At 39.5% G+C, this 25,514-nt stretch overlaps 1 protein-coding gene and 1 long non-coding RNA gene across 4 annotated transcripts in view; both read left to right on the top strand.

Moving 5' to 3' along the window:
* Window positions 1-25,514, top strand: part of LOC109630001 (RNA-binding protein Musashi homolog 2-like) — a 90,231-nt gene that overhangs the window by 7,904 nt on the left and 56,813 nt on the right. For all 3 annotated transcript variants that reach the window (XM_020087998.2, XM_020087997.2, XM_020087996.2), the window contains exon 5: window positions 2,027-2,068. In XM_020087998.2, the coding sequence (XP_019943557.1) occupies window positions 2,027-2,068 (42 nt within the window). The remainder of the gene's footprint in view (window positions 1-2,026; window positions 2,069-25,514) is intronic.
* On the top strand, window positions 8,745-12,168 carry LOC138412025 (uncharacterized). The gene is made up of 3 exons (XR_011244543.1): window positions 8,745-11,410; window positions 11,494-11,552; window positions 11,650-12,168. It is a non-coding gene; the product is annotated as an uncharacterized lncRNA (long non-coding RNA).

Genomic DNA, 25,514 nt, shown 5'->3' on the forward strand with positions numbered 1-25,514 from the left:
ACACACAACATCATCAGAAAGACATTTATATCCCTCAGGGGAATGTAACAAGGAGAAATAAAGTAAGGATTGAAATGGACAATAAATAAAACCATTTCTCTCCAGTTCTCCTCCTTTTTGGGAGAGGTTGTCCTTCCTGGTCCTCATCAAGCCTAACAAACTGTTCTGTCCCAGGTTTTGACGTTCCTGCAACTCCTGTAGCTTCACTTGGATTCTCCTTGATTAAATACGACCTCTTTCTCACTGATCCCTGCTCAGCTACACTGCAACTCACGCCCTACTGATGCCTCCACCACCCCAGCCTCCACCTTTTAGCACTAAGTCCATACATGGTTGTGGTAAATTGTATTCATCTTGAACAAATGTATCTTGCCTGCTATGCCCACTGGGGTTTTTTGCACGTGACCTGTTTTATCTTAGCATGCTGGTTGGTCAATAAAACAAGAAACATCCTCCTGCACAGCTGGAGAGCCCCCAACGTTTCAGAGACATACACATGCGCCAGCAGTTCGAAAGAAAACCAATAAAATGACATATATAAAACTATATTATGCTATATAACTTAGCCATCATCTGAATGACAGACCAAATTTTCAGATAATGCTGCTAAAACAGAATTACATGATAGTATCAGTGATAATATGTGAGAGTAAGTGTGTGAGTGAGTGAGCGAAGGCTTTTCACAAACTTACTGGGACATCCTCATAATAAAGTAGTACAATTGTCCAGTATAGAGATAACAAATGCATGCTGTTAGAAGTGGCAAAGACAACTGACATACATCTGATTATTATCAAATAAATCATCCATATATTTACTAGGGCTGTCAAAATTGCTCCAAAATTACATTCGAATATTCGCTCTAAAAAAACACATAGGTTCGAACCATTCGAATATATGCGCATGCGCAATGTGCATTATGCCAATAACAGGAGGACAAACTAATACAACGAGACATAACTACTTGTATAGGGATTTTTATTTCGGTTTTAACATAAAACATATCTACACATTACAAAATAAGTAAATGAACTAACCGTAAAACTTAGACCGTAAAAAAAGACCGCTCTGTCGCTCGCCGCCCCCTCTCTCTCTATGCGCATACTGATTTAAATAAACAATTTGTTAATAACGGTCGGTAATAACGGGTCTGTGTGGGTGATGTGTGCTGAAGGTAGTGGGAGTGTACAGTATGTTGCGAGTTAAGGGGGCACGTCAGCCAGAGTTGTAGTGGGTGTGTACTGTATGTGAGTGTGTATGTGAGTGTGTATGTGAGTGTGTATGTGAGTGAGTGAGACTGCTGCCTGCTGAACAGAGGGTCGCAGGAAGAAGGATCTGAAGTGCCCGTGTTTCGGCTACAGAAACCTTCCGAACTGATCCGAAAACAACCCAAATTTTTATCCACCCACCTGGCAACCCTGGTCGCGTCTCACCCTCAGCAGTGAGTGACGCTGTGCAAGTGCAACTCCTGTGGCCTGTCGCTGACCCGTCATGCAGTGCGCCCACTCGCTGATGTGTTTTTTTCCACAGTCGAATATTAATTTTCACAATCGAATCTCCGTTTTATTTTAATATTCGAATATATATTCGAATTTAGAATATTGGTTGACGGCCATAATATTTACCAATGTGAGCTGATGAGATCTTTCAGCCCTCAGCATGTGTCTGTTAACAGATACACTACATGCTATTCCTTTCTTGTATTTCTGGGAGAGCAGCTACCCAGAGCATGTTTTCTGCCCCTAGTGGTTGTAAAATAAATTCTTACTGTGCTTTTGCAGCATGTATAGTACATGTACACATCACTTCCACTTAATCCCCCAGGTAATTGTGTACTAAAATTAGTGTAGGAATAGTGGACTGAAAACTCAGCATGTATAGAGATTACAGAAAGTAAAGGTATCATCAGTTGTCCTCAGGACTATTGATTTGCTCCTGGAGTTTACATGTTATGCTTTTTAGCATGTGAGTCATTCATGTCTTTGTTTGATGACTCAACTTATTTTATGTTCTTTCTCTGCTGCAGATTGACCCTAAAGTTGCCTTTCCTAGACGCGCTCAACTCAAGGTAAGAAGACGTCTCTCCTTCATGCCGTAGGTTAGGGTTATGCAACGTGTAATGTCATCTGTATACCTATGAAACAATGGATATACTAATACAAGACAAAACAGACTTTTTTGGGATATCGTGGGATATTACCATTGTAGTAGAGATGACCAGCAAGGGACGTTTCCTGTTTTGAGTCTGCTTGAAATGAACTTGTTCAAGTCAAAGCTGGCAGCTTTGTTAGTGACTGTGTCGGAGGCTGGAAACACTTGCATATATGGTGTTACACATTACAAAGCTCTGATATTTCTCTCCTTTTTTTAGCCATTTTTGGTGGTGAGGCAGGGAAGCATTTGCACTCATCATTTGAATAAACATGAAATTGACTCAAGGACACACACAACAAAAGAGCAGAGCTGCAGACAGCAGGTGCTGCAGCCAGCAGCTGTGACAGGACTGAGAGCTCCAGAGCAGTAAACAGTGGAGGATGGCTGAAGGTTAAACAGGACCTGCAGTTTCAGGGCAAACTCATCAGTGAAGAAAAGGATTCATTTTCAGATGTGGTTTTTTTGCTGGAGCAGCACTAAAGGCAGAAAGAGGATATGTATTGGTTCTGATCAGTGTGCATGGCAGCTGCCTCAGGTGGGCTCCGACTGTGTTCATGTTCACTTTACTACTAATGTTCAATTTCCAAGACAAGACCCTGAGAACCCCAAACACACCTGGAGATGTGTGTTCAGTTTTCTGGTTGTGTGTTCTTCATTTCAGGAGCTTTCTTTCAGTGACACAAGATCAGGCTGTAATCACAGCTAATCCTGCTACTAATATTTATAAATATTTTCCACTTTCTGAGACACAAAACAGACACAGTTTCGACTGATGACTTGTCTTAGAACATGTCTAGCTGACTCAGATTGGTTCGCTCAAATTGACAAGATGCTTTCAAGTGTATATAATATATATACAGAGAGAGCGAGAGCGTGTGAGAGAGAGAATAATGGCGAGGGTGCTCGCTCTGGTGAAACAAAGTTCTCAGGCATTCTCGATGGTGCATGAACTCATCATGCACAAACAACTTCTTCTCTACATTTTTTACTTATTACCATGGTCTTTTACAAAATAACTAAATACGAGCAATGATAATAAACTGTTAAATGTATATTCAATAAACACACTACTACACTAATACTTTCTATCCTAATCTGATCCTTGCCAGGTATTCCCTCTTGGATATCCACAGTAAATAATTCATTTTCTTTTACAGGGATAATATAGAGGGCAATTCATACACTTTAGATGAAACACACCAGTGAAATCATCACTAGGATTATTTTATATTCAATTCCTGCCAAAAATCCCCTACATTTTACACAATGAACCTTAAATGTTGGTCATAACTGTGGTACTTGGAGAGACAAATATTTTTTGAGGTGGTGCATAGTGCAAAACGTTTGAGAACCACTGGTCTAGACTTGTGAGATTTCTTAGCAAGCATGTGTTCCATCATCGGCTTAATGGTATGCTGTTTGTGCACAGTGTTTGTGCATTGTGTGGGTGTGTGAGTGAGGTGGGGTACTTACAATCAGTGAAAAGATATTCACAATATTGCTTACATTATAAGTAGTTCAGGATCCACACAAGTTATTTGAAATAAATTAGCAGAAATGCTAAAATGCCCCCTGGTGGCTTCTTTCCTCAGTACAAATCTTCCCTGCGGTTTTCTGGTTTAAGCAGTCTGGCTGCAGTCAGAGCTGAGGTGTCTGATTGCTCCTGAATGAGACATGTGACAGACTCTGTCTGTCAGCTATCCCTGCCACGCTCCCTCTCTCCCTGTCTCGTATATGCTCACTCACTCTCTCTCTGGCTGGCTGTCTAGTTTGCTGCAGGTTTTCCTGCCGCATGATAAATCTGATGCTAAATTTAGAGGCACTTTTTCTCGAGCAGGGATTACTGGCAGAGCAAGAGGGAGAATGACAAGGGGAGAGAGAGAATTGCAGCGGCAGGCTAGTTCACTCTGCCAGGCCCCGTAAGAGCACTTCTAAAAAACTTCAATTTTTGCTCTGTCTCTGTGTCCCAACAAACAGCAGCCATTCACTGCCTGACATATTTGACGTCCTTGTAACTTCCTTATCCGGGACATATATGTGTTGACCTTTGACAAGCTCCAAAAGTCAATCTTCCAGAGAAATATCCACACCAAGTTAAGTTCAAAACTGTCCTAGTGTTAAATTATTTTGCATACACACTAACACGCACACATCACATGGGTGATTTTTGCATTGTCTGTTGTCCAGTAGCTGATATTATTCCCATCCAGGTCATTTGGTTCTTTGAAATCTGTTTCTGAATGAATGTACAAATGAGTTGAAACTGAGTTGAAATCATGCTCATCATGTGATTACAGTTATGTGATAGGAACGCCCCCAGCAGGCCCTTGGGCAATAGATATGGGGAAATAGGTCTCATTTTATGTTTTTTTATGGCTATGTGAAATAGCCTCCCCTGCCTCAACCCCTCTCTTCTAAAGCATTGATAGAGCTAAGGTGGCCTTCATGCGTCCAAATGTCAATGACCTTATGAAGCAGTCTTCTTGCAAGGTAATGATGTGTCCTTAGATAGATATATATTTAGAAATGTAATTTGATTATTTAGACTGTAAAACTGTAGTTGACCTTAAATTGACCCTGGTGGCTGTGAAATAGAGAAGAGCTGTGTGAATGGGGGAATGTTATTTAAGACATAAATACAGTTCATTAACAAACATGAGAATGGTTACTGATTCTGCCTATTTATGTCAGTTGTGTTTTCTTGTTCCCGCGCTTGCTACATCCAGTGGCTGGAGGCGTAATGGTTTCCGGGTTTGTCCATCTGTTGGTATGTTCCAGTCTTGTGGTGAATTTGCATGTTGCAGCGGCCTCTGTAGAGAGTAAATATAAAGTATTTAAATATAAAGGGGCAATTCTAAGCTAAAGAAACAACAATTTGTACAATTTAGATAAAACACACCAGTGAGAACATTGCTAGGATTAATTTATATTCAATTTCGGTCCCTTTAAGGATGAACCTATACGATTTTTTTCGGCAAAAGGTTAGAGGGATAGTTCACCCAAAAATGAAAATTCACTCGTGGTTGAGTCTACAAAACACTTTTCAGGTGTAAACCAAATCCAATACAAGTAAATGGTGGGCTATCAAATTTGGCACACATAGTCACTTGGACTAATGAATTAACTTAAGGTCAAAGAGCATATCTTCTTGAATGTGATATCTGAAGCCTGCAACAAGGGGATTTTTGCAATATTTGTTTGGCAGAGATATAGAACTAGTGTGCAGTATTTCTAGTTAACAAATCAAATTTGAAGCGAACAAATAATTGTTTCCTGTATAATTCTTGAAAGGCATTTGTCATATCAGCGGTTATTCAGATTATACCTGTGTCAGTGAATATAAATATGTTCGCTTAAACAAGACACTGAAGTACAAAGACATATCATTATATGTTTGCGTTGTCCACCAGAGAACAGAAAGGTTGATTTTTCAACTGTCCAATGTTCCTTTTAGTTTTTATCTTGGTCATAGTTAAAGAAGAGGAGTTCTGTATTTAAATCTTTTTATATAATCAAATATAATTAGATTTCATCAAAATATTTTATTTGCTGCAATGATAATAACATGCAGAGTCCTGAACTTATTGTCTCCCCCACGTTGGAAACCCAAACAAAGTAAATTCTTTGGTTTCTCTCTTTGGTGCAGATTAGGACGCAGAAGCAGACCTTAGTTATTTTTAAACATGAGGAATCCTCTGAGTACATCCCCCATTCTTCGCCTGGTTTAACTCCTGGGTGCCTCTTAGAGAAGCAGTGTTTGAGGTCTGAAGATTCACATTTGCATTTAGTGTTTCATAGTTTTACTATCTACTAATAGACTGCTGAGCCACACGACTGAGTCCAATGAGTCACAAAATTGTGAGTGCTCCAAGCCCAGCTGTGCAGTGGGATTCTTTCAAGGACAGTGTGAAACCCTGCAGAGGAACTGTTGTCTCAGCTGTCACTATTCTAGATGGGATTTGAATGAATTCCCCAGGCTGTTTGTTTCACTTTAATCATTAGTGTACGCCATGTATTAAGATTCATACGCCGTACAGCCACTTGTTTTCATTCTCATTGTTTTAAACTAGTCAAATGTGAAGCACATTTTAATTTATCAGGAACATCTCCACATCTGCGTCATGACGTTCTACCAATCATGTTGCGGCAGTTTAGTATGTATAAAATCTATCACATAGGGGCCCAATTGTGATTGCTCTACTGTCCAGGTTGTGGACACTGAATGTTCTCTTTCAGGCTACATCCATACTAATACATTTTCATTTGTAAATGGCGTTTTCAGTCTAAAATGATCTTTTTCCACACCAACACGCCTGAAATGCAAATCACATGGCTGCTCAAATACACTGGGCATGCGCGTGCCAGTGTAAACAGGAAGCATTTGGTTGTTAGTCGTAGAATTGTTGTAGATCCCGTCTCCAATACATGTAAGCAGTTGTATGACTGTAAAATGCAGGTATTAACGTTACAACAGCTGATAGCCGATACCAGTGTCTTTGTCACAGTTTGCAAAAATGTCAGTTTCCGCCTGTCCAGATTGCTGCCCCAGAGTTCTTTGAACTGAAACAGGGACTGCAGCATATCCAAACTTCTAATTCTGAAACTCTGGAGTACTGTCGACACCAGGCGTATCTGTAGCAGAGCTGATGTGTAAGACGTAGTAATAATAAGAGGGCAGTAGAACCCTTTGAAGTACTGACGAAAATTCACAGTGTGCACCCCCAGACATCTTCTGTGTGCTCTTTCATTGTGAAAGCTGCTATTTGGTATCTAAGTCATATCTGTAGACACACCTCCTCCTGTGCCTGCCAACTGGACAATGCTGGAGAAATCGAGTATAAACACCTACAAGTAGGGCTGGGCGTTATGGAAAAAAATTGTGGTGCTCAAGGGCACCTCAGCAGTGCCCAGGAAGTGAACTGGCACCTCTCCAGCTACCAGTCCACCTTCCATATTTTTTAGTCCATGCTGGACTTGAACTGGCCACCCTCTGCTTCCCAATGCAAATCTCTATGGACTGAGCTACTGCTACTGAAAGTGATTAGTTGTATTACCTGTCACACTATAAATAATCCAAATATGTCCACACTACTAAATTCCTCTGACTCTTCATTTCAACAATGTCCTTGTCTTTTGAGCCTTGGGCTGTGTTCGTTGTCATGTCTTCTCCGGTTTACGCTGTCGCTCAAGTTTTCTTAACATTTTCTCTTTTAACTCCTGGCGTACTGGTGTGCACGGCTGCAGTAGACCAAACATTAGCATGTGTGCTGCTGCCGGCTGCTACTCCTGTGCTCTGTGCTCTGTGCCATGTGCGTCAACCTTACCATGATTGGTTCATGCGGCTCTCATTATCATTGGCTGTTTGTGTTGTCTGTCAAAACATGGATGGAATGAGTTCATGGTATCGATCATGTCTTATTTCTATCAAGGAAATGTTATTTTGTGGTAATTATCTTTATTGTTTAATCACCCAGCCCTACATACAAAATTTAAATATTGATGCTTTGATTGGTCTTCAATACTAGAAATGTGCTATATAAACACAGACCACTCAGATGTTAAACATATGATGTAATACTTAAACACTGGGTCATAACAGTTATTACTGCACCTGCTGCATGTGCATTACAGTATTGTGCTTCATTTATTCATAACAGGAACAGTCTCAGAACATTTTGATGACGCCACATATTACATTCAGTTGACGATGATTGATTGATTAGGTGGACAGGTGTCACTCACACTTCAGAGAAATCAATTAGAGTCAAGCATCACTACAAAGAGGAAAAAACCAAAAAGCTGACGTGGCTGCAGTCAGGATAATATAAGTGACAGTCAGTTCCAGTCAGCTGCAAATGTGTGAGAGGCCCAGTGCTCTGACATATCCTGTGACTGAATTCTCACCAAATGATCTCACAAAATTAAAAATGACAACGACATTATCAGTATCCAAGAAATTTTGAAAAATAGCATTAATAAGGAGACTGTCCGTCAATTTCATCTTTAACATTGTTGAATGTGTTTAATCTAATTTGTATGCCTCTGTGCTGGAGGCACCGTGGTTCACAAAGGTCATAGTAAACACGTTTTTCAATCAATCAATCAGATTTTATTTGTATAGCCCATATTCACAAATCACAGTTTGTCTCATAGGGCTTTAACAAGGTGTGACACCCTCTGTCCTTAACCCTCAACAAGAGTAAGGAAAAACTACTGAAAAAACTTTTAACGAGGGAAAGAGAACGTAGAAACCTCAGAGAGAGCCACATGTGAGGGATCCCTCTCCCAGGATGGACAGAAGTGCAATAGATGCCACGTGTAATGGAAAACGTCAGAGACATAAGAGTAATTACAGCATTGGTTAGAGTAAACAGTTTGTAGCATGATGGAAGGTAAATGAATTGAGGAATTATTGTCAGTAATGGTAGAGTATCTGAGTAGACATATTGTATATCAAGCAGTCTTGTAATCATATAGTCCACAATCAGCAGCCACCAAAATTAGGATACACCACCATGGTGTGCATGCAACACTGTATACCCCTGAGACTCCAAAAGTGTTTTATGGACTCAAGCACTTAACCCCCCCCCCCCCCCCCCCCCCCCTACATCGGCATTGTGGTGAGTAGATAATGAGTGAATTTTCATTTTTTGGTGAACTATCTCATTAAGGTCACTGTAATCACTAAAAACATATAGTTTTTTTCATTTTGAATGTGACACCTCAAAGGAACTCTTTCAAATTGGCACAAATGTTCACTTACACTGGCAGATTGATTTTTGAGATTTTTGTGGTCAAAGGTCAAGGTCATGGTGGCCTAACAAAACATGTTTTTGGCCTCTTGTGATATCTCCAGACCGCCTTGAGGGAATTTCTTCAACTTTTGATCAGTTGTCACTCAAGATGTAGATGAGTAGTGGACAGGCCAAGCTGGTTCTATTATAGATCTATAATACTCCAAAGGAGGCCAAATGACAGATCTGCTGTGTTTTGCTTTTTTTAGCACAGCTCTCTCTCCATCTCCAACGAAGACTACAAAAGCCATTAAAGTCATAAACATAACAAGCAGGGGTGGGAAACAACAGGTTTTTTCCCTTGGTGCTGGGGCCCTTAGGAGTAAATGTCAAGTCCCCACAGTGTGTTGGAGTTATGGCTCTGGGTTGTTGTTGTACTACCTCCCAGCCTCAGCATCTCACTGATTCCCTCTCTCTGTTGTGTTGCTCAGGAAACATTTACCTACAGACAATCTCGGAGCTCATTCTCTATCATCTGCCAACAAATTAGCCTCTGAGGGCAATGGCTAGTATTTTGGGGCTTCCAGTGTAGACAGTGGATGTCTGGGCCAAGACTCTGTCTTACATTCACTGTACATTGTTTAAAGTTTGACAGATCCACATGAGTTGAATGTTTGAGTCATTTCTAGTAACAGCTATCTACATACGAATGAAGATTTATTTAAAAGCTGATAGCTTATGCATTTTAGTCAATTGTGCTGTCCTTTGACCTGCTCAAATTAGAAACGGAAATCCAAAGTCTTCATCTAAAAACTCTGCATATTCACATAGAATCACTTCAGAGAGGTTAACCTATTGATAATTCTTTTTTTTCCTTTAGTCAAAGTAGTTAAACTCAAAATAAGTTACGCTGAAATATCCTTTTTAGACAGCACAGCTCAATGGAGTTGCAGCCATGTTGTGTCATCTTACATGAATACTGTGTGCTGATATGAGGGCAAAACGTTTCCTTATTTTTTGGACATGAAGACTGTCCTTGCCTTTGTCCACCAGCCCAACCCTGGTTAAATTGTAACCAACATATAACAACAAATGTGATTTTTTGAAACGAGTGTAGTTTGTTCCGTAATGACATAATAAGGATTATCAAGGAAGTTACAAATATGTTGATAATTAGGGGTTAAGGTAAGACAAAGACTGTGGTCTGATTTAATACAGAAAAAGTGACTTCATATGATGTTGACTTGCATTTAACAAAACCATCTGTCCTTATGCTTAACCAAAATAATTATATAGAAACTGTTGTTGTGACCTGCACATGCCTGGCATCCACCCTGAACATTTCCTGACAACTCTGCTGCTGTTCAGCTGCAGAACATCCTACAAAATTGCTTCGACTGATTATACAAACTGTTTTTTTTTGTTCTAAAATTTTAAGGATCTGTTTAAAGCAGTGGTCACCAACCCGGTGATCGCGATCTACCGGTCGATCTTGACAGTCTTCACCGTCAATCTCCATAACTCTGGACTCACTGACTGTGGTTGCGCCACAGATCAGCTGTGTGACGGTTGCCTGTTGCATCTTCTGGTCTGTTGATAACAATCAAAGCCCAGTTAGAACAAATGAATTGATTCAGAAGTGAAACGCTGGAGTGCTTTACTTTGAAAGAGGTTCAGGAAGTGTTGTAAATATGTTTGTGTCACAGACAAACTTTGTGGTTAACAGCAGAATAAACAGAGAAAATTATCTCCCACCATTTTTAATGTTTTTCTGTTAATTTTATGTCACAGACACTTTCTGTAGGTGTTTCAAAATAAAAGCACTCCATGATTCTGTTGACCAAATCCACTCTTTTGTTTAAAAAGGTTTTTTTTCGTGAAATATTTACAGGAGCGGGAGATGCACGGCTGCATACTGTATAGTACTTGTATTTATTTGAATACACAGGACAATAGTTATATTTATGGCCATATTCAAGGCAAAGCCTATATGTAAAAACATTGTGCTGCAGCAGCAGCTCCTCTGCAAAACATATTGTTAAACTGAAGCTAAATATTGTGCATTGAAAAGATGCTGTAAATATTAATTGATATTAATGTTTATATAGTGCATTGAATGGATAAAGTCGCATAACTGCCTTTCTTTGTGTAATGGGGTCAATCCTTAATAAAAAGTTTAAGTTAAAACAGGATATTTTTAGCGGTGTTATTTCCCCAGTTATGCTTATGTTATTTTAGATATAAAAACACAGCTCTAATTTACCTGACAGGACGGCGATGCCTATAGGATGCGGGGAGTCGGCGAAGGTTATTTAAGGACGCCGTAGTCGCTGTCTCTCTCTCTCTCTCTCTCTCCACTGCCGGTCCGGTGAGGTAGTGTAGCGTGCGCGCAGCAGGTGTGGACGCGAATTGTTTGTTGCGAGGCCAGCGTACAGCCGCGTGTGTGTGTGTGTGTGTGTCGCCACACATGCACGCTGTGTCTCCTCCAGTTAGCGTGTCCCCACAAACTCAGAACAATACCTGTAAGTAATGCGCCTGAACATTTATTCGGAGTTTATACCATTGTGTCTGTGACATTAAGTGTAGTTGTCTTTTCCTGTTTTAGTATTTGTCGTCAAGACAATAAGGACGGTGGGGTCTCCGCTGTATTTTAATGCTCTGAAGGTATGTCATAATGATGTGTTATGTTTGCAAATGATTTGAAACATTTTGATATATTTGTTTAATAATTGTGTGACCAAATGACATGTTTGTTTTGTAGGGCTGCCTTCTGGCAGAATATTTATGGTCACTGTTTTTTCCCACATTTAGATTTCATTTAGATTATTTGGCCTTGTTTAGAATTAGTTTTATTTCTGATTAATTTGTTTTATTTCTGGTTTCTTTGTTTTGTTTTATTTTGTTCTTGGTTTTGTGGGCAAGGTGCAATATGACTGACGGGTACTATGCAATCCAGGTGTAAATGGCTTGAATATTAGTGAGTTATTGGCTCCGTAAACTTGAGGCCCTCTTCTGTGATTTTATTGTATTATATCGCTTGCTGTGCTAATCCACTGGTGGAATCACACCATTGTTAGGATCCTTAAAGTGTGCTGTGCTTGTTTTATGCATGATGATTTAACTTGTTGAATTGGGTCTTGAGCCGTTAATTTCTCTCCTTTTAAACTGTTATTTATATCACGTACAAGCCAGTACCCTATACTTTGCACTTGATCCTGTGCTGTTTGATCAGTCTTTTTAAATAATTGTCCGACTTAAATAAATTGTTAATCTTTTGGAATCATCAGCCTCTCGTACCGTTTATTCTGGATACATTTGGTGAACCTGATTGGCATTTAACTGTCTCGCTAAACTTTCGATCACTACATTTGTGTATATTTCTGCTCGTACATTGAGCCTTTAATAGAATTTGCCAAAATAATAAATATGACGCTCCTAAGTAGGTTTTTTGCAAGATATCGGGGTGGTAGATCTCGGGTTACGTGTGGAATTAAAAAGTGATCTTGTGCTTTAAAAGGTTGGTGACCACTGGTTTAAAGCATACACTTACACACAAGCTTCACTAAGCTGTCTGAAACTATAATCCATTGACCAACTCACTCAGACATGCACTGTCCAGTGTGTTTGGAACAGTGTCTTCCTGTGATTGTCTCTGAGAGAGCTGGACACTGCTGTGCTCCACAGCTGGTGTGTTTGTTTTACTACACACCAGAGCACTGTCCCTGATGTTTCTACAGCTGACACAAGTGGTTGGGTACCTTGGTGGGAAGACAAACCTATTGCTCTGAGGGCACATCTGGAGCTTTTGAAATCTGTGTATGCCTAAACCTTTTAACAATCATTGTATTTGAAATGAGAATGTAAAAAGTGAGATATTTTGAAAGGAGTCACTCTTGATGATCAACGTACAGACGTATCAGCTGAATTTGCCTATCCTCTCAGCTGCAGTTTTACAATGAGTATGTATCAGTGTTTATCTGTCGAGCCCACGATTTCACTGTTTATTTTCACTGCTTCAACCAAAAGTAAACACAAAGTCATGACTTCACTGCATCCCATGTTTTCTTGTTTTCCACTCTATAGTGGGGCTGTGGCTGAGGGGTAGAGTGGTCGTCCTCCAACCAGAAGGGGCTGCTCGATCCCAGTCTTCCCCATCTAAATGCCGAAGTGTCCTTGGGCAAGATACTGAACCCTGAATTTCCCCTCATAGAAAAAAGTGCTGCTAATAGATGCACTGTATGAATGTGTTTGTGAATGGGTGAATTGCAAACTGTACTGTAAAGCACTCTGAGTGGTCATATAAATACAAACCATTTATCATTTATTTCCTCTTTTACTTTGTGTCACAGCCCTTTATGTGTTTCCTGCCACCGGGATTTTCTGTCCACCTGATTGCATCTCACATAATCTCCCCTCTCCTGGTGAATTTAGTCTCTGCTCTCTTCCACCAGTTCTTTGTCAAACAAACCGAGTTCATGTTGCACTTTTCATACAAACAAAATGTTAAGTTCTCTTGTGTGTGATGCTCACCTTCAATTTGACATCACTTCCATAAAACCCTTTTGTTTCTGTTTTGATAGAATGAACAACTGAAAAAAGGAAGCATACACAGACTTTGTCAAAGAGGTGAAAACACGACAAGGTGAAATGAAACGGAACATTATAATTTAAAAAACACATTGAAAGTTAGTAGCTTCTTTGACTAGCAGTCAATGCGAACACACCAATAATTGTTGTTGTTCTTGTAATTGTTGTTGCATCTTTTACAGTTCCCCATCTGCCATGGTTTTGTATTGTTTGTTCAGTGGAAACACCTTTTGCCCTCGGCTTTTCTTTATCACAATACAGCTGGGTCTTCAGTTATGGCTCACTCTTGGCAACTGATTTATCTCTTAGCAACACATCTTTGTGTGTGTGTGTGTGTGTGTGTGTGTGTGTGTGTGTGTGTGTGTGTGTGTGTGTGGCAGTGATTGAGCAGGCAGGGCCACAGTGCACTCTGTGATCAGGCTGACTTTATCTCCCATCATACGCAGCTTAGACAAACAGCTCAGCCTCCCACAGCTCTTAAACCAACATACTACAGCCTTGTAGGAGCAATCAGGAAAAGCCCCCCGTTCCTCAGCTCCAGCTAGCTGCCAACAACCCTGAGCTGCTGCTCAACACATCCACAAATCTTCTGTGCCTGACATCCTAAATAATGGTTTTAACGTTCACCTTCAAAATTAGTAAACTACTCATGCTGTCATGAATACTGTTGTTTTCTGTGGGGGAAGATAAGTTGCATTTTTGTGTTGCGTTATGTTAGATGTAATATGCACAGAGTATATACAGAGTACACATGCAAGAACAATGTAAGTACATTTTTATATTGTAGTATTTGTGTAACCTACCTGTCACCTAGCTTTAGCAGAGGATACAAATTGGCAATTAAAATATATTATATAAAAAAATACACATTCATTTATTCATTCAGTCCCACCTGACTCCCCTTGCTCTCTCTCTCTCTCTCTCTCTCTCTCACAGACACACAATAAGGGGAACTGGACAGGAAATAATACTAATGAGGATATATGACCACGCCCTGATAAAGTCTGTGAAGATTATCAGTCATCCAGGTCATGGGATCTTCAGAAGTTGTATGTAGGCAACAGGCAATACAATTACATACACTTGTACCACTTCTGAAGATCCCCTGATGATGGTTCACAAATTGCCTACTGCTTATTGTTAAAACACGAGTTGTCATGCTGTAATGTTTTAAGTCTTACATTAAGGCCTCAACATCTTGTTTTAACATTAAAGGTTAAGTCTGTAAGATTTAGGTGAAGGGACATATTGGCAATGAATTGAATATACAATAATCCTAGTGATGTTTTTACCAGTGTGTTTCATCTACATCTACTTTACCCAAGAATGGGCCCTTTATATTTAAATACTTTATATTTACATAGAGGAGGGTCCTCTCTATGGAGGCCGCCATGTTTTTTTACAGTAGTCCAAACTGGACAAACTATACCCCCTCTGAGTTTTGACAACTGAAATTGACCACAGGTTCTCTCTCACGTTTGGAAGGAGAGGTTGAGGTGAGGTGTATTCAGCTGCAAAATGCAACTTCACCACTAGATGTCACAAACTTCTACACACTGAACTTTAAGTTATCATGTTATAAGATAAGATAACGCTTTATTCATCCCACAATGGGGAAATGTGTGTAACATGACAAGTTTCATGTTATATTGTGATAATGATGTGTTTTTCTTTTAATGCCATGGCAGCTATACACATCTAAAACTCCTTCCCGATTTCATTACATTACCTTTTATGTCATTCAGCTGACGCTTTTATCCAAAGTGACTTACAATTGCATTCAACATTTACGAGGCGCCGTTTTTGGGGTTCAGCATCTTGCACAAGGACACTTGGGCTAGGATTCCAGCAACCGACCTTCTGGTTGGAGGACGACTGCCAATTTCACTGTTGGCAATGGTATTTCAGAAGCTGTTAAAAACTCTTCATTTAACAGACACTGAGGCCAGAAGTCACCTTTAAGACAAGGCAGTAGAAATGTCTAGAAAAGTCTTTCTTCTGTATTTGAATATTTTGTCAGAGCATTACTTTTGCTTTCAAAAGATTGCTTAACCAAAACATGAGCCACAGAATGAATCTATCAGCAACATCCCAATCAATTTTGTCTTATTCTCTGTGCAATTACAGCACTCATGACACACTGTGTCTCTTCTCACCTCTGTCTGCATAAAAAAACAATTCCATGTTTCATTTACAGTCCTTGTCAATGGCTTCATCTTTGCTGTGGATGGAATCCATTTGTACTGAGAGACTGAGAGGCAGCCAGCAGTCAGCCATTATTCAGGAAATCATTCAGTTTGGACTTTTTTTTTGCTTTGCTTTGTTTATTTGAAAATAAAAGAATGTTTCTGTTCTCCAACTGTGACAGGGATTTCTGCAGTCAGTCCCTTTGTGGATCAAGCACTTTTATCACTGGGAAGAGAAGGGCGGCATGCTGAATCAGGATGGTGAATTGGATAATCGGGGACATTTTTTGCAGTTTTGAATACTGTGAGTTATTCCGATATGTTAAGATGTTTTCTACTCACACCAGAAGAAAGAATGGAGATATCATACTCAGATTAGAACTTGGGTTTTTTGTGCAAAAAAGACAATTCTGCCTGAATCTGATAATCTGGGACACTTGTATTAGGCTTTAAAAAAGCCTAATACAAGCCTAAATGTGGAGCTTCTGATTGATAATTCTGTGACATCACTGCCATGAAATCATGTGATTTCAGTCACTTGATATCCATGATAACCTATAGTAGGAGTCCTTTTGACTTGAGTTTGTTGGAACAGGAAATAAAGAGACTGGAGCTTATTATATTCAGTCCCAAGGCTGTACTTCAATGAAGTAGGTATTGGTGTTCACTTGGGATTCCAGTAAGTCTCGTCCAGCGAGGGGGTGGTGTTTGGATTTATGATGTACAGCACTAGATGGCAGCGCCTATATCAATTTTTATTCTTTTTATTTAGAGTATTGGTTCCATGGCATTAGAGCATCTTGCACACATTATGCATTTATTTCACCTAAAGGCAAAAAGCTTGTTATTAGGCTGGTGGCCTTGGTATTTTATTTGGTGTTGGTGGAGAGACCTCTGTTTTGCAGTGGTAATGGTATTTTCAAACTTGAATTGTCTTTGACATTTACATAAAAGCATGTGTGTGCCAAAGTTGCATAACATGTTGGTGCATGTCCACCGTGTGAGTGTGTGTGCTTGTGCTTGTGTGCATCCCATGAAGTGACTTTGCCATTGCATGGAAAAAGTTCTATATTTAGCACTAGTACGGACGGGGTGTTGGTCTGTTCCTGTGTGTGCCAGGTCCCATGGAGATATCTGCCTGAGTTTAGGTTAATTTGAATGCTTAATTCAGTGAGGATTTTTGCAAAGTTGAAGAAAGTGTGGTGCAGTGAGGACAATGCCTTGTCTGAGTTTCTTCATACACTTCCTGCAGCAAAACACTGCATCTCAAAGGAAAGGAACCATAAATCTATTCACCAATATGATCAGCTGCTGATTAATACAGATATTTTGAGGCTAACGTTCTGTTTAGCCCAACCTATACCAACATGTGGCAGATAAATCATTCACTCAGCAGTCACAACCAGAAGACAAAATACAGGTATGTTGTTCTCTGGTTTCAATAAATGACTGTAACAGGATAAAGTGCTAATGTACTATTATAAGGGCAAAACAATAGATTATTTTTCACAGTGACCTTTGTGCCTTTATCTTAAATGATAAGTGTGCTGTGGGTGTTCACAACATTTCAAAATATATTTAATATTTTTGTTTTTGTTTGATGTTCTTCTCTGAACAGGGAGTATTTCTACATCTCAGTGGTGAAGTGTCTTCATCTCTGTACTTCTGAATGAACTAAAGAGGGTGCACACAGAGTAAGAGAATGTCTGGCAGCAGTGGAGCAGGGCTGTAATCCGGCTCCAAGTGCAGAGAGATCTCAAATGAGGAGATGGATTGATAAGTTTGGAGTTGCCTCCCAGGGGATTTTCCTCAAATAAAAATATTTCCGCAATACTTTTTGTCCTCTGCAATCAGAACTGGACAATACTCGGTATTAGTCCTGAAAATGATATACATGGGTTTATTGAACTGTGTGGTCAAATAAATCTTCTTTGCAAAGCACCACTGGTAATATCTTGCAAAACCTGTTGATTTACATGTTAAATGGGAACTTTTCAACCTGCTTTGTATTGTTACAGTATCCACAGTTAGTGTTCTCTCTCAGACAGAGGTTAATTGTTGTACACTTATGGCAGAAACATTTCCTGTCACAGTCCTTGTGGTGGAGAGGATGGTAGCGGTTATCCATGATCGATAACAGTTTGTTCAGTGCCCTTCTCTCCTGGTTTGAAAGTCTTAAAACTTTTATGGATATACATAATACATTGTTAAAGCAGAAGCCACACACCTTATATTTGAAAGTCCCTCCTTAGGTAATAATTGTTGTCTGAGGACATGCATTCAAACTTCAATGTAGGCAGACACGTGTCTATACTGTAAACAATGCAACATAGACTGACTACATCGCTGCAGCTCAAAGAAAACACCTGATTCTATTTTGCCACAATGCATTCTCCTTTAACAGCAAGCAGTGTGCAAGTGGTTGAAATAAGTAGCGAGACAGGAAAATCAATGTGTGGGCCTCAGGGCAGTGGAGCTTGAAAAGAGCAAACTCACTGACATGCTCGTTGCCTGGAGGAGTCTGTCATACAGGACTGGAGGATCCACCTCAGGAAGCAGGCGCAGACTATTACTGGCTCTGACACTGCACCTTATGGGCTTTACCAAGCTTTTTTCCCTTCCCTTTTCAAATCTGCTCTGGGCTTAATAGAATTTGCGTCACATGTTAATGCATTTTGCTGCAGGCTTTTTCTGACATTTTGCATGTCTGTCATAGATTCCTCCAGAAGTCTATATGCACAGACACCAAGGGCTTACTGAATTCATATAATAATAATAACAATAATAACAATAATAACAATAATAACAATAATAACAATAATAATAATAATACTTGTGGGATAAAGAATTTATAAAATTTACTTTAGTAATTTTTAGCAATTCTACAATTCATGATGTGATCCATTAACCCTCAGCAAGAGTGCTACTTTAATCACGATTCAAAATCCACCATCATGGTTACGATCCATGATCTAAGATCCACATTTATGGTATGATATGATGATAATGTTAAGCAGTGGGCTGGACTCCCTCCTCTAACTATAAAAACAAAACTAAGACATAAAAAGTAATTTAAGAGATATGATGGAGCTTGGTCATTAAAGGCATTGTACTCCCAAAATAACAACCAGTGACCATCACAATGGCATTGGCAGAGAATATGGGCTGGCAGTCCGAAGACCAAAATGGAATGTCAATGTCAATGTCAATTTTATTTATATAGCACATGTAATAATAATAATAATAATAATAATAATAATAATAATAACGGTATTTGTATAGCACTTATCTAAACAAAGTTACAAAGTGTTTCACAAGAAAAATTATCAAATCCATGGCTAGAAGAAGAATAAATTATAATATAAGGTATTAAATACAGTTAAATTTTTTGGGCCATGGCGCAGTTTAACCATCACATTTGAACTCTGTAAGACTGGTTGTTGTAATGAAAATAATATCTTTAATTGTACATTGGTGTCATCAAGTGCTATAGCCTATTAATCACTATAACGCTGAGAGGCTAAAGGTAAATCTGACTGGCTTCTGGCTTGTATATCAGTGCTATGAAAGCCATGTGGCCCGCTCAGTAGATCAGACATCATTCCCTCTGTGCCTTTTTTATTCTTTTTATTTATTTATTTGTTTTAAACTAAATTTAACTAAATACCTACTCTCATAGGTAACAGAGTCAGAAGCTGTCATATTAAACCCAACAGTTCCCACAATGAGCAAGCCCTTTGGCGACTGTGGAGTGGAAAAACAACCTCTTTAACTGGGAGAAACCTCTGGCAGAACCAGACTCAGTATGGGCGGCCATCTGACACGACCGGTTGACCCCCCTGGGGTCAAGGGAGGGGAGAGGGACCTCAAGAACATCATACATGAACTCTATAAGTCTCATTATTGTAATGAAAGTAAGTTGAATGTTAAAAATGCTTTCCTGTAAGAATAGGTTTTGAGCAGTGATTTAAAGATCAGTATTGAGTTTGCAAGCCTTATCTCATCTGGCAGGGAGTTCAGCTAGGTAAGGCGGTGCTAGTCCGTTAAGATATTTAAAAGTGAACAGTAAGATTTTCAAATTGATCCTGTGATGAACAGGAATCCAGTGGAGGGAGAGCAACACAGGTGTGATATGGTCTCTGGTGTTCTAGTAAGGAGGCAAGCAGCAGGCACTTAATAGAAGATTGGTCTAAGCCTACATACAGGGAATTGCAGTAGTCGAGAGGTTATGAAGGCATGGATCACCCTCTCTAGAGCCTTTTGTGGGAGATAGGCCTTTACCTTGGTTATGAGTCTCAGCTTAAAGAAGCCACACCTGACAACAGAGGAAATCTGCTTGTCAAATTTAAAAATCCTGTCAAAATGAGCACTAAGACTCTTCACAGAGGAGTGAATATTAGGATGGAAAACACCTCCAATCTAAAATCCTTTGAGACTTCCAGATCTTGAATGACAAACTGATGAGGGACAATCTCTCCTACCCAGGTTTGATCTGATTTGCATGTTAGAGACAACTGGGTAATTGCATATGTTGACTGACCAGTTTCAGACATTACAGAGTGAAGATGTTTAAGGGGAGAGAGCCAGGGAATACAATGTCAGTGAGTGTTCTTACAACTACAGCTACAACTACTACAGTTGTGTTTGTGTGGATGTTGACTGCCCTTACCCACTGTCCTTGCCTGCTGACCAGTAATTGTCAAAGATACACTGGACAATGCATCAACGATGGCTGATAGCCGTCAGACTATAATCTATGTATGTATCACTTTCCCCAGAGTTCAATTTGAGCTGTAGAAATGATTAATGAGATAAGATAAGATAATCCTTTACTAGTCTCACAATTGGAAAATTTGCAGTATTACAGCAGCAAGAGTCAAAAAAGCATCAGCAAGTAATAAGTTACATGAATAAATTTAAAAAAATGAAATATATGAAAAATGTGAATGTAATTAAACTAATATATACAGTGTTAAGACAGGAACAAATATATGCAGTGTAAGAATATGCACAGTGAATGTATTGCACATGAACCGTTGATATTGCACGTAAAGATGATTAAGGCACAGTGAATATTGCACAGTTGAGAAGTGATAAAGGTCAGTCCATAATGGTGGTGCATGTAGTTTTACTGGGAGCAGAGCTGGTTGTACAGTCTTACTGTTGCAGAAAGGAACGACCTGCGATGCCTCTCCTTCAGACACTTAGAGTGAATCAGTCGCTGAAGGAGCTGCCCAGTGCTGTGATGGTGTCCTGCAGGGTCTGGTTGCCATCTGGTTGCCATGGTCTGGTTGCCATCAGAGAAAACAGCTTTGCCATCATCTTCATGAGTTTCAAGTCTGGAGATTGGTCTGATCATGGCTGGGTCTTGATTGGGATGTCCTTCAACCTCACCTTGACTGACTAAGGTGAAGTCCTGAGGGTGGGGAGACATTGTCAGAGCAGAAGGGAGCAGGTTTTACTCACCTTGATTCATGTGTCTTTATTTGGCAGATCTGCCAGAATCCAGCCTTGCTGAAGATCATCACTGATCATCACAAATACCACAGTGCCTGCTAAAGCAAAGGTTGAAATACTTTTTCTTGGAAAATAGGATTTGGTTAAGGGGATCACCTAATCTTTCTTTTACACTTGACTTTGTGATGTGCCTTAGTAGATTAAAAATGCATTGGAGATGACAAAGGCACACCAAAAATGTATTGACACTGAATTAAAGGAGAATGGAGGTAAAGGTAAACGGAAACAATGTGAAGCATGAAAAGAATGGAAAAGAGATTCTTGGGAAATCAGGGGTCACACATTTAAATATGAAATAGCGAACTAATACTGCATTCCCTTCACTCTAATGGAAGTGTTACTAAAGGTTGCTTTATCTTTTGATTATTATGACACTTTGTGGTCAAATTTTATTTAAATTGTATTCTTAATGACTCTGAGTGTGGGGAAGAGAGCTTTTCCTTTTACATCTACAGACATAAACCTTTATTATGTAGCTTCCGAGCTACTGAGGAGTATTATTGCTCCCAGAATTCAAAATGGCATAAAAGGGCGCTGCAAGCCCAGGTCTTCCTTTCTCATATCCCTAAATGGCAACTTGGGGAAAATAGACTGAACTATAAGCCAAGTCTGTAATGTGACCGGAGGCACAGAAGGGATACTTTAGAAATAGTTACTTTAAGAATATACATTACTTCAATCGTAGGAATGTAAGTTGTAAGCTTTGCGCACCATGGCTCGGCCTGTGGAGCCCCTGGACGCCGCCTGGCTCCCACTCGGCGAGTGTAGAGGAGGGCTCGCTCGCTCCGTGTGCGTCTAGCTGGGCATTGTGCACAGACGGGCCCGTTAAGATAGACCAATTATTCTGAGACCAGAAATAAAATGTTGTCATTGTAACTTGAGTGAATTCTGACAGTATGGGCTAGTCAGCGCAGAGGCAGTGCGTTCTTTGTCAACAGTCTGACAGCTGAGGGAAGAAGCTGTTAGCAGGCCTCTTGGTTTCGGCTGGGGGGCTGCGGCAGCACGCTCCGGAGCAAGTGCCACGGTGGAGAGTAAACCGTCCATGGCTGGGGTCATGTGGAAGGGAGTGTGGTCTTGGTGATGAGTTGGGCGATTTTCCCCTCCCTCGCCTGTAATTTCTGAGGTCTGTTGTGATTTTACACATTGTTACTTCAGCTGTGTTTTTTAAAAATGCTGTTAAGAAGTAAACAAGCAGATTACACAGATTAATCATCTCTGTGTAAGATATGCAATAAGTTGGAGAAGTTGGAGGCAGAATATTATTACACAATTATTGCAGATAGTTGAGTTGCGTGTGTAACGAAAGAGAGCGGATGTGCGATGGTATGGCTGGTGACTGGAGCAGAGAGTTAGAGTTTAAAAGTATATGTTTGAACTGACACACAATAAATAAATGCTACAACTCTTCAAGACTTGAGACATGTTTCCTGTATTAATGGCTGTCAGATGAGCTGGTCTGTCTCTCTGCTCTCAATGCTGTAGCTAGCAGAATCGTTCTCACATATTCTTGTCCAAGATCAACAACTGCTGTCAAAACTGTAATTCACTCTTACTGCATGCGACCTTTTAATCCCATGTGATGTTGCTCTAATGATGATCCACTTCTGGAGCTGATGTGACAAAGGTGTATGTCAAGGTCCAGAAATAGAGTCAGAAACATACATTTTTCATAATGTATGTGCAAATAATAGGGACTAAAAGGAAATTATTCCTCTATCAATGATAGCATATAATAAGTCAGAATTCAGAACATGATGTCATTCTCATCACTTTCGCCTACAGTCCATAGATTGAAAAAGAGTGTAGCAATGCATTCACTGTTGCATCATCATCATAGCATCATTATGAAATAGCATTATATAATACAAAGAAGTTAGCCACGGTATGATGTACTGTTGTACATAGTGTGCAAAGGAGTATGTGTCACCCCTCCAATGCTTTTTATTGTTGTTGGTGGTGGAGTGGGAGGTGGGTCTGCAAAGCTGCTTAACTGTGTACACAAGTGTTCAATGGATTTCATGAAATAAAATTCAAAACTGAAAATGCTGGATCTCATCATTTCGTTAAATGATAATGTTGTGCACCCTCCATCCCAAACTGCATATATGATCCCATTTCTTTCAAGAATCACTTCAGGTCACAGTGGTTATTTGGATGCAGATGGACCAGTATAACTGTGGTGTATTTCCACCTGTGTGTTGTTTAGATGGTATATTTGTATTCCTCTCTGTTTGATGAGGCTTGGTTTTTGTTGCCTTCTGTTTTCTCCAAAATGTGGCCTCTGTTTAATATTGTTCGATCTCCATATTTCTCTGTGGTGTAGTGCAAACAGCAAAGATGTAGTAATTTCATGCATTTTCACATTAATCATTTCAGTATTTCTGCTTTATCATGTTAGAAGTTAACTGAGGTCAATATAGCTCCTTATATTGTGTCTTTTGTCGACTTTGTTAGAAAATACATTCATTTCAATGAATGACAAACACACAAAAATGTCTGCTATGCAACAATATCTAGCGTGTACCTGTACTGGACAGTGAACTATTTACAAGCTCATGTTCATATTTCAATTCTTCACAACATGAACAAAATTATCTGACAAAATATGTCCTCTGGAATATCTCTCCCAAAACGACTTCATGCATTTTATAACCAGATGCTGCTATGGCTGATGTTTAGGTGCAGGTACCTTCTGGTGGATGCTGGCTACATCTGTATTGTGTGAGTGTGGGTTTGGAATATCTTTGTCACATGGAAGATGACAGACTTGTCATTTGTTGATGCAGCTTAGAGAGATTTAATTAGTGTTTTGGTTTTAATCATCCCACAAGAATAAAAATGCATTAAGGCCCCATTTACTACCACAGCCGTATCTTGATTAATTATGCACCTCTTTTACTAAAATCTACGAAGAGTTGCGGATGACTTTAATTCTCTGTCTTTTTTTAATGTCTTGAATTGCCTTGTTGTCGAAAGTTGCTTTAAAAATAAATATATCCTTCCTTGTGATTATTATGGACATGCATAAGAAGTAGTTATTCCTGAGTTCCCTCATGTGTTATATTCCCCCCTGGCTGACTGGGAATTTAGACTAATAGCTGATGGCTGACTGGCTGACTAACACAAATATGTAAAAGTTTCATTTCTAATCATCAGAGTTCAGGAGCACTGTAATAGATGGGATAGATTCAGCTTGCCCTCAGGGAGTGTTTAGTTTCATTTGCTGTTGGATGAAGTGCATGCTGATAAGGATCCATGTGTTTCAGAAGCTCATCTAATGAACTATCTTAATTAGATCTCCCTCACTGCTTGCATTAGGAAGGATATCAAATTCAAACTACAGTAGATACTGAATTTACAAATGTGATTTTGAAAAACCTTATTCAATAGTATGTGAATTAAGGATATTTTTCTAAATTGGCTTACAACTGACATCCCAATATTTAATTTTGGTTTTCTTGAAATTTATGTCGAAAAGAAAGACACAAATACATACATATATAAATATGGCGTTGTGGAATATCACAAGTGATGTTTAGGCCTAATTGGGTAAGTAACTAATAGAAAAAGAATAGAGAAGATGTAAAATCAGGTGAAATAATCAGTCAATTCTGACAGGAAGTATGGTGGGTGACCCATTTTAATCAGATAAATTCAGTGACAAGAAAAATCAATCCCTTGCAATTATTCATTTTCATCTAACCATTAACTAAAAGTTATAATTATGAACAAACAAATGTTTTTTGACCAAGAAGTGTTAGTTTGACAAACTGGCTGCATAGTGAGAAGATGCCGGACTCTTTTCTACCGTTCTATCCTTGCAGTGTTGCACTGACCTTGAGTTTGAACATGGATCCTATAGCAGAAAGGGCATAGCAGCTTTAGTCAACTGATTCATTACTGTACAAGGGTTAGAGTTCATGAGATCAATCCAGGTATACAGTACAGTAGAGTGATTGTCATGGTTTGGAGCTTTGCTGCCTCTGGACCTGGACAGCTCGACATAAGTGAGAGGCAAATACATTTCCAAATGTATCTTTGTAGCTTACAGGTAAAGGTGGGCAATAAAATGATAAAGATAATAAGAAAAATAATGCATAATAAAATAACTTTTCCTCGATAGAGGCTCAATAGGGTCAGATGATTTAGGTAGTGTGGAGATATTTTGGCAATTAAAAGTCCGACAAGAAGCAGAGTAGAGTGCACCGCAAATAAGTGAGGGAGATCTACAAATTAGAATTTTTTAAATTTTGAATTTCGAAAGCATGTTTCTACAAAGACAGGTAATACCACTACTGTTCCGTGTGTGGTCACTGTGTGCATTGTGTTCCGTGTG

Source organism: Paralichthys olivaceus, chromosome 11, assembly GCF_024713975.1.
Source record: "Paralichthys olivaceus isolate ysfri-2021 chromosome 11, ASM2471397v2, whole genome shotgun sequence".
Classification (NCBI taxonomy): Eukaryota; Metazoa; Chordata; class Actinopteri; order Pleuronectiformes; family Paralichthyidae; genus Paralichthys; species Paralichthys olivaceus.